The 10,696-nt window shown below is 45.4% G+C and overlaps 1 protein-coding gene across 1 annotated transcript; it reads right to left on the bottom strand.

Moving 5' to 3' along the window:
* Positions 1-1,275: 1,275 nt before the first annotated feature.
* On the bottom strand, positions 1,276-9,570 carry trib1 (tribbles pseudokinase 1). The gene is made up of 3 exons (XM_080864090.1): positions 8,877-9,570; positions 7,790-8,082; positions 1,276-3,872 (listed from the first exon to the last, which is right to left on the bottom strand). The coding sequence occupies exons 1-3, from the start codon at positions 9,195-9,197 to the stop codon at positions 3,398-3,400; spliced, it is 1,089 nt and encodes a 362-aa protein (XP_080720216.1). The 5' UTR covers positions 9,198-9,570; the 3' UTR covers positions 1,276-3,397.
* Between the last annotated feature and the right edge of the window lie 1,126 nt (positions 9,571-10,696).

The following is a 10,696-nucleotide window of genomic DNA, read 5'->3' as shown; positions in this document are numbered from 1 at the left end:
TCATACTTGAAGGATTACCTGTAAACTAAACACTCATTGTTTAGTTTACTTGTCAGTCACGTCTGTTTTTTGCAAATGGCTATGCAAAAGAAACGCTTACGTCAAGGCTTCAAAATGGAAGTTTAGACAGCAGAGGATGACATCATGGTAGCTACGTTCATCTTTTGTACCGTCTGTGTTTGCTCCAGACCATAAACATGCCTTTTAATGCTGTAAAAGGGATGTTGTAGCATGGCAGTCTACAGGGATGTACTCTCTTTTGGAGCTAACCTGAGGTGGCCTTTGCAGGAAGTGCACTCGGCACTTCCGCGTTGGCTTCATTTTTAAGCCCCAGAGGTTGTCGCTTGCTACACACAATCAAATTTCCTCTCAAACACACAGTCCCCCAACACACATCTCCAGATATTCATTACTTGACCTTCGACTAGCCTACTTTTCAGGGGCCCTGTTGTCATTCCTGGAGGAGCCCGGCTCTGATGTGTTAAGCAATCGTTTGGCAGCTTCCCAGCAGCTGAGACACTCCAGTTACCCTGTTGATACTTAATCTGACTCCTTTGCTCTCTCTCTCTCTCTCACACACACACACACACACACACACACACACACACACACACACACACACACACACACACACACACACATGCAGGCAGGTATGCACATGAACACGCACACACGAACAACGCTTACGCAAGCCCCGGCCAGCCATGCCTAAGGTAGTCATAACACACAGAGGGTGGAGATATGCCAAGCTCTTATAGGTCAAATGATTCACAGGCAAACAAGGATTGGATATGAAAGCATGTAAGTATTTGACTTCAAATAGTGCTGTTGTTCACTGTTTGATGGGATGACCTCGAGTTCCCCTGGTTACTGCTGAAGCTGGAGAAAAAGAGAACGAGAGCAGCGCTTATGCTCCCCCTTGTGTGTTCCAGGAAAGAAACACTGACCCACTATTGACATTTGTGTGTTTGAGGAGTTAAATGTTACATTACACAAAGGTCAGAGAAGAGTAAACGGCTAGAGGCAGAGATGGAGAAAGCGGGAGAGGCAGTTTTCTTTTCCTCGGTTCCTTTCTCTTGCAAAAATGAAATTGAAAGCGCTGAGGGAAATCGCATTGTTCTCCCTCACGGTGATGAAGAGCGGCGCTGAGAGAATTCTTCCAGGAAAACCTCTGAGGCGTGCGTCAGAGCCGGGCAGGCGTTAGTATGGCTGTGTGTGCGAAAGACAAGTGGCAGTGATAAATAATAACATGCTGTGAGAATATGAAAAATGTGATCTTTATTCAACAACTCCACACATATTTCAAATATACATATTTACATATTTTATACAATGAATATAACTCTTGTGTGTAACCTATCCGGACTAAAAATAGCCTCTAGGTTGTGTCACAAATACATAATTCACAGTGCATTATGAAGATTGTGCACCCGTGTCAGTTTACATGTCACATGAAGGCGTGACTCACTCTACATGTATGAAACAGAAACAACATCGTTAACCTCTTAAATTAATTTCGCTGTGAAGGACAATTGCGATTGTCACGAGTCTCCTTCCATCTGGTCTTCTCGAGCAGATGAAAGAAAGAAAGAACCGCGAGATGCTCTATTAGCCTACTGCGTGACTAAAAAGAAAGAAAAATTAATGTGCAACACTTCTCTGATGTGCCAGATTTAGTACCATTGTCAATAAATTGTACCAGAGCAAAACAGCTGGCTATAATAGCTTGAATGTGGCTGAAACTCTCTATTTGCTTTTCACAAACGAACAGTGTATCTTAGAGCGTGGTACAAAATGTCACCAACTATGAAGACTAGTCTCCATGGATCCGTAGCTTTCAAAACAAGAAAAAAGGAAAGGGGGGAGATTAAAAATAAAAAATAAAAAGTACCACTAAAGAGGTGAAACAGTCTGAACAGATTCTTCCAGCCAAGGTCATCACCATTCTCTGCAGACACGCTCAAGTGTTGAGTCATCAACAGACAACCAACATCAAATATCGCCTGACTGCAACTGATTCAGAGTCATTCAGTTTATGAAACACAGTGATACGGGCACAACACTCAGCACACAGCTCGGCTTTTGTTAAAGCAAAACAGGTTCACATAATGTTCCGACAGAAATGAACAAAACAGGCTCGACTGCTAAGCTGGGAAAGTCTTCATTTTTCTGCAATGCGTCGGTTTCCAATTTAAGTGCATATTTGGCACATTTCATGAACAAATGCAGATTTTTTTTGATTGCATCGGTGCTTGTTTTCCCTTTTTTTTCTTTGATTGATTGAACCTGATGCCATCGGGTTCAGGAATTATTCAGTAATCTCTGATGCTGCTGATTCATGTGGCCAAGTGTTTAAAACCAGGGTTGCTCCCAGCATTTAGGTAGTTAAACCAGAAGCATTAGTGTTGGGTTTTAGCTGATGGCAATTGCACATATGCAGGATTTCAGACATGCTGGATGGACTGATGCTCATATTTGTGTTCGGATTCAACCTTTAGGCAAGATATTCAGCTTTGAGCTTGTGCCATAAATGTTAAACAGTCTTAACAGTTCTAAATGATAAAATGACCGAGATGTACTTTTCTCTGTTAGCCATTAACAAGGACTTGTGTCAGCATCATGTGTGTGTGTCGAGCTCTTACCATTTTTCTGCCAGTCTTACACCAGTAACACCCTGCCTGTCTCAACCTTCTGTGCGTGGTGTGAAATTTGTAAATGCGCTCCATTCGCGGAGACAGTGCCAGATTGGCAGTGAGACACCTTTGTAGTGTCCCGCTGAGGATGACACATCAGTCCTCTGCTATCCATCTTTCTCACTTTATGTCACTGTCTGCTTCAAGACGTCAAGCTCGTGCTTGGCGGTCCTCGAGCTGATCGGTGAGTCAGCTGGTGAAGCCTGCAGTCTGGTTAGAGAGTGAGAGGAACAACATCCTGGTCTCCTCGCCTCCCGCTCGAGATTCAGCTAATGCTTTATGAAGTCTCATGAGTTCACGCTGAGAACAAACATCAATGACTTCTCTCCGACTGGTTATTAAATTCCCGTGACACGCTCGGAGAAGCCTGTGGAGATTTTTTTTTTTTTAAAAATACACGATCTGGCTTATTTCTGTCATGGTTAATTCTTCTAGCACCAAATAATTTCCAAATCACACATACAGAAACACAATGAGTGATCATTGTGAACAATGCCCTTAGCGAGTAACATGTATACGACAACAAAATACAGTACAGTAAGATTTTGTAGAAAGCTTGAGGGTGTATGTACACACAACAGTACACAAATGGGTTTCTAAAAAGTGCCAATGTAAAAAAAAACCCAACAAAACAACAAAAACAAAACAACAATGAATCCCTCATAGTTTGTTTTGGTCCCTCAGTCAGACTCAAATCGAATCCGTCAGCAGAAGAGGTCGTCGTCCTCTTCCGCATCAAAGGATGGCACCGTTTGTTCGGCCGAGCTTACTTCCTGGTCACCCAGCGCCGCTTCCCGGGACGATGGCGGCACGTGGAACCACGGGTGAGCGAGCAGCTCAGTTGCTGTGAGTCTCTCAGAGGGTTCTTTCCTCAGCAGGCTCTGGAGCAGACACTTGGCCTTGGGAGACAAACCTTCAGGCAAACAGCACTGGCCTCTGCGAATTTTGGAAAAAAGTGTGGCCGGGTCCGGGTCGTGGAAGGGGTAGCGGCCGACCAGCATGGTGTACAGCATGACCCCGAGGCTCCACATGTCGGCCATCTTGCCGGAATAAGGCGTGGAACCGCTGAGGATCTCTGGGCTGACGTAGGCAGGGCAGCCGTGGGTGTCTGACATAGAGTCATCCTTGGGGTCCTCCAGGACGCGGCAGTCCTCAAGGCTTTCTAGTCTCACCTGCGTCCTGTAAAGCAAGTAAAACCAAAGGTCAAGATATCTGGAATGGACTTCAATAGCACAAAATGTCAATATATGTATGTTTGAGCCAAACCGCTATTGCACAAAAATAACCACAAGAGAGGGCTTTAATTTTACTGTAAAGCAGCATAAGTACAGTGTGTTTCCTTCCTCTAGCTTTAATCTGTGCAACAGACAGATGGACAGACAGTTTTACACACACACACACACACACACACACACACACACACACACACACACACACACACACAGAAGTGAACTTACTACGACCCAAGTGCGCCACTGTGATTCCCGTTTAAGAAGCAGAGCTGCCTAAGCAAATTTCCAATGACTTCCTGGCACTCACATGGTCATGTAAACACACATAAATACACTACACCAACACCCCCCTCCTCCTTCTTTACTCTCACACACACAATGCTATATTTAGCCAAGTTAATGACAGGACGTACATTTAGTCCTGCAGCAGAGCAACTAAGACTGTGAGAGCACATTTTTTTTTCAGGATGAGGTACTCACCACTGAAACGCTCTTGCGCAAAGATAGAACATTTGATGGGAAACTTTTGCCATTTCCATGGGCAAAAAAATATGTCATGCATTTTTCTACTTTTTTTTCTTTTTACAGCAGCAGATACAGACTGTTTTTAGTTCTAATTTAATTTGTGTATAATGACTGGAGGGGATTTCATCAAGTGAAGCGCACATAAAGAGTTCTGTTGTATCTCAGTCTCGGGGGATCGCCCCAGTGAGACTAGAGCTGGGCGATATATCGAGTTTTTAAAACATATCGATATATTTTTATACGAGATATAAGATGTGACAATATCCTTTATATCGATATAGTCTATGTTACGTTATAATTATAGTTGTGGAGCCGCAAGTTTGCCTCTCTTTCGTCCACTTTTGTCTCTACGCAACGTTACTCCGCCTCGCCTTCACTGAAGACAACTCCCCCTCCTACCCCATCGCTTCACGTGCAGGCAGCGACAAGACGGACACGGCAAATCTCCGTTAACGAGTTACTGCGCATCGCCCCATGCGTGGGGCTGGACGGCGTCAACGTGCTAACGAGCTAAACATGCTAACGAGCTAACCGCGCTAACGAGCTAACCGCGCTAACCCTAAAATCCTTTCATTCTCTCAAAAGTTGATAGCGCGCCTTATGTATGAATTCTGGTTGTGCTTGGTGGCCGCGAACCGATTTTATGTGGTACACGGCGTTCAGCAATCTGTCAAAAATGTTTGAGTACGACTTTGGTAAGCTACGGAGCTGCACCGCTTGATAGATTGTCGGCGCATTACGGCTACCGAGGAGCTTCGCGGAGTGATACGTACTGTGCATCAACGTAATATTACCGTATTGTGTGTGTATAAGGACCATAAATGGCACCTGTAAGAGACGTGGTTATGAAGCGGATTTCAAACTCCAGGCTATCAGTCACACAGTAAAACTTGGGAACAGAGCAGCTGTAAAATCTGTCTGTCTTTGTTATTACGCTCAGCGTCTTTTAGTTTACATTTTGACTGCACAATTGTGAGCTCTTTGTTTAGCACAAAAACAACCTTGTTTTCTTTTATTTATGGAGCATTATTATTTAATGAATTCTCATAATTTAATTTTGAGTAATTTTTCATGTACATCTGTGCTGTATGTTAATAAAAGTGCCTGTGTGACATCTGGGACACAGCTTTGACTAAGAACTCTTTTTGTTCTTACTTTATGGCTTAAAAAAAATATCGAGATATATATCTTATATCGCCATCCAGCTAAAAAATATCGAGATATGAATTTTGGGTCATATCGCCCAGCCCTAAGTGAGACACTTGAGATGTCAGATGGACTGACTGCAGACAAAGAAAAAGCCACGGAGACAGGATGAAAAGAGTGACAGCCAGAAGGACCAAGACGGAAAAGCAAATGATATTTAAACAGCGAGATAGTGGAGGAGATATGTCAGGAGAGGAGAAAGGAGATGGAGACAGAAAAGGAAACAGAACAGAGAGAGTTAGAGGGGTGGAGAGAATGACTCATCCTACTGTTGAGAGTACATATCTCCTCTCCTCCTCCTCCTCCTCTCTCGCTCTCTCTCTCTCTTTCTCGAGCCGAGGCTATCTGCACCTGGGTCCCACACTTGCGGCGCCAGCCATCCCATAATTACCCTCAAATGGCTGTTGCCACATCAGTGACGCACGGGAAGGCTGGCCTGACTGTGAAGCTCTGCATGCTTCAGAGTGCTAGTCACCTTTCCTAAACTGGCTCTCCCAACTGCACTGTGTATGTCTGTGTGTGTGTGCGAGTGTGTGTGCGAATGCAGCTAGCATTTGTCAAAATGTTGTGACTTTCTCTGTCGCTGGCTTGGCCGCTGCATTGTTGGCCAGGACATCGCATCACGGCTTGTGCGCTGGGGTTTGAAAGATGCCTGATTGTGAATTTTGGAGGAATGGATGACGGAATAAATGAGGTCATGCAGAATCGTAAGAGCTCAGTGAGCCTTAAGTTGTTGTCTGTCTGTGTTTGGACAAAAGAGCAAAAGAGGTGATCTCAGGGTGAACAAAGCTGATTTTCTGGAAATGAATACTGCCAAATTCCATTATGTCACAGTCACAGAGCCGTTTAATGTTATCAGCAAAGCCTGCAGGTTAGTCACGACAGGATGCTTTTGAGTTTTTTTTTTTTTTTTGTAGTGGCGCTTTGAAATGTTACCACAAAAAGTGCACAGAGAAGTCTGCATGAGAAAAAAAAGATGCCGTCACCACACATCTTCACGGGTCGAGCAGGTCAGCCTACCAACATTAATGTTGCAGTGCCGTCGCTCCGTTGACGAAATACTGAACTGCCAGCAACAAGCCACTTGAACTTGCAATGGACCGCAGCTTTACAGCTCTGAATGCGCGAACATGCATGGACGGACACATGCACACGCACGAAGAAAAAAAGAAAAAAGCTGTGCAACACCCCCCTCCCTCCCCTCTTCCCCTCTGCCCATATACACAGTGACTCATCGCTCTGCAGCCATATAGCTATCAGAGGGACGCGACTAACTTCAACTTCTCTCACTGGCTGTCTGCTCTCATTCATCGACTGTAACCCAGCTAACCCAGAGGTCATGACTGAAGAATGTTACTGTTCAAAAGTCTCCATGAAAAAGGCCCTTTGGAGAGCCGGATTGGGGGGTGGGGGGGGGGGGGGGTGGTGGAGGGGATCAGTGGACGCTTACAGAAAAGAGAGTGACGCAAGGGCAAAGAGGCGACAAACAGTTTTGCAAGCATGGATTTTGTGTATCTTCCTGAACTATATCTGGCACTGGGAGATGCAGGCATTTAGATGTGTGTGTGTAGGTGTGTGTGTGTGTGGGAGCAGGTTCAAAGCATACTACTTCATGGATGTAAGTGAATGAAATCTTGCTGGACACGCCATTTATCCTGCAGCATTGCTATGATGTAATTTATTAATAAATGATGAGTAATAAATGCATTCTAAGATATAGACCACAGAAGGTATGATTTTCTCATTCAGCAGCCTCGTCTCGCAGCTCTGCCAAACTACCACCCACTACATTCACACATGCTTGCCTGTGCACAAGCATGCAAAACAAACACACAACGCTGCATACAAAGAGACACATCGAGAGTGAAATAGGGAGACAGACAGAGAGGGCGAAAATCTGGGAAGCTAAGCAGTCTGCCTCCACAAGTACAGAACCTCCTACTCTATCTGTGCCCACATTGATATCTGCACACATGGCCTGTGTGTGTATCAGCTGCTGCTGTCTTCGCTCTGTGTTTTCACTGGCATGTGCCACTACACTAGATGTTTGAGAGCATTCAAATAAATCTGTATAGCTGAGATCAGTGTTAAGGACTGAGAGCAATTCGAGAATCGTGACAGGTGAATCCTCACCTTTTGTCATCAGTGAAGACAAACTTGCGTAATTTCAGGTCACCCAACACAATGCCTGCCTGGTGGCAGTGGGCTACAGCCAGGGCCACCTGACGGAAGAGCCTGCAGGCATGTCCCTCGTCTAGTCGGCGACAGCTCTTTACCAAAGTGTGCATGTCCCCAAAGTCTTTATCCAGGAACACGTAGGCCTTGCGCTCACCGAGGATGATGTCCCTGATGCCGGCCACATTCTTGTGTGCTGGTAGAATACCATAGGCTCTGATCTTTTCCTGGTATACCCCCATATCAAAGACCTGGAAGAAAGATGGGAGGAAAAGGAGGGATGCAGGATGGAAATTAGAAAGATGGGTAAGGAGGAGAAGAGAGAGAGTGAGTGTGAGGAGGAGGAGGACGAGGCAATAGGTCAGTGTGTTCTTAATGATCATCTAAGTAAACAACCATGAACATTTGGCAGCGACATAAAAAAGGCTTGGGATATGCTTTGATTCCAGCTCAATACATTGCTTTTGCAAGCGCGTGACAAATGAATCATCAAAGCGTGAAGCGATTAACTTTATTAATCAACAAAGCCAAACGCCTGCAGGTCTATCGTGCAAAATAAACAGGGATCTGGAACAGTGGAGGACCCTGTCCTTATCGGGAAAGATCCTTATCACGAGAGCCTTTTTGCCTCACATGTTTGCATTTTTGTGTGTCACAGCGTGGCGTACTGCGGTGACGTGTATGCAAATGAGCCCAGTTGACAGACACAGTGCGAAGCACCGGTGCCAAGGATTGGTGGGCTTCAGTATGATAGGCTGAATTTTCACAATACAAAACAGGCAACACAGGGTTTGGCTGCTCTTTCACGACGTGTAAAAATGAAAGGAGCCTTATCAGGTTCAGACATTTAAAAAAATAAAATAAAAAATATATACAATGAAGTAAGACTTTTATTATGGAAATCGTGACACATTTCGCGTGAGAATGACATCTGGTGAAAAAGTCAGCCAAATACGGATGACATGTCAGACAGGGTATTGGGCAATGGGATGTCTTGAAACATCCTTCATTCAAAGAAATTGCACAATGACTGGATTGCGCATACCTTACACAGTAGTTCAATGCCAGTATCGGTGTTCATCGCGCTGTGCATGCATTCCCGGTCCGCCAGAGGTAGAAGTAGATACGATCCTATGCTGGACGGTCCCTGGTGAGTCGGTGGGACAGAGGTTAAGCCGGGGCTGACCGGGGATCCGGGAGAGGTGCCGAGGAGTCCCTGCGTGTCCCCAGCCTCGGCGCTCAGCCGGGCGCATTTGGCCGGCGGCTGATCGTCTGAATCAAGCCGCTTGTGCGCGAGTCTCCCCGCGCGGATGCAAGGTGCCCGGCTGCTCCACTGCAAGTTCATCCTGATAGGCCGATTCACCATGAAAGCAAAAAGAAAAAAGAAAAAAAAGAAGCGAGGTCCGTTCCGTCTGCTTTTAGATGCTCCCTTTGACGGTTAAAAGAAGCTACAAACTGTGCTCTCCATTTCTCCGTAGAAGACTCAGCACTGGTGACACATAAAAGAAACTTCAGCGGATTTTGGTAATAATCCAAATCGACGTCCTTCTGTAGAGTGAGTGCTCGTGGCTTCTGAGGTCTGTGTACTTTTGGTGAGAGGAAAAAAAATCCGATCCCTCATAGCCCAGAGTCAGTGTTTGTTAGAGAGAGAGAAGAGAGAGAGAGGAGAAAAGAGAGAGGACACAGAGAGAAAGAGAGACCGCCTCACACTCAAAGAGTGGCTGAGAGTGAGTGAGCTCCAGTGATGTTGAGCTCTGAGCTCAAACACTCCGCCCGACCAGTCCAGCCTCCTGGTGACACAACCATTGAGCAATCCTGCTCAGCGCGGCTCTGATGACACTACCCACTGTATTAGCTTTCTCAGACGACTTCGTGAGCATATGCTTCAAACATTATTTATTTATTTTTCCTAACCAGTGTGTCATGAATCTTCAAATTCCCCCATAAGAGTTTTTTTTGCTGATACCAAAGGAACTTGAGGAGCTGATGAGAGGAGTGAAGAAATCATCTGTTACTTATCAGCTGCCTCATCAAGCATGCACATGTTTTAGGCAATAATTAACAATCCTTGAAGTACCTTGTCTGACTCAGTTGTTCCTTAGTGTTCGGCTCTTATTGCCCTTTATTGCCAGTTGTAACATTTTTCTCCACAGACCTCTGCGTGGCACCGGAACTGTTTGCTCTCTAAACGCTGGGCTTCAGGTGTGAACCAGCCCATACAAAAAGCTTCAGTGTGCTAGCTTGAACTCTGGCTTTAACAACACCATGATATTTTCCCATGCTGGGTCTGTGGATATGACTCACCCCCGTAAAGCTGTAGTTTTGTTGGGCTATAAGAACTCACAGAAAAATATGCCAGCTTGGCTCTGTAAACAACATCATAGCAGCCAGGCTAAGGTGAAACCACTTGTACATCAAGCACCCCTACCAAAGGAGCCAAATGCTGTGCAATTCTTTATGAGAATTATGCAATGATAGGAATCAAGCGAACGATGGACCGTCAAAAATTCAAGGGTGAAGTGCAGGATATAGTTTGAAAAACATTCCTGTGATGAGCGCTGAGACGAGTCCTGTTGGGCAATTATAAATGTGCATGTTTGTGTGTGTTTGTCGGGGTGTGTGCACACGTGTGACCATGTGCGTGTTGTGCAAGAGTTTTCTTTTTCCACTGCTTTATGTTGAATGAGCACAGTGGCTGCAGCAGAGGCTCACTGAGCATTCACTGAAAACAGAGCAGCAGCTGGCCTGTGTGCGCGTGTGCACCGTCAAACCTCTTTAGTGCGGCCAATCCTGCCAATCAGAAGCAGGCCGTTCCCAGTCGTTTCTTTTCACATCTCTAACACGGTTCCTTCCACAACATGTCAC

This window comes from Rhamphochromis sp. 'chilingali' (genome assembly GCF_963969265.1).
Source record: "Rhamphochromis sp. 'chilingali' genome assembly, chromosome: 17".
In the NCBI taxonomy this organism is placed as follows: domain Eukaryota; kingdom Metazoa; phylum Chordata; class Actinopteri; order Cichliformes; family Cichlidae; genus Rhamphochromis; species Rhamphochromis sp. 'chilingali'.
The sequence above is the reverse complement of the archived record's forward strand: the minus strand, read 5'-3'. Positions and strand labels throughout refer to the sequence as shown.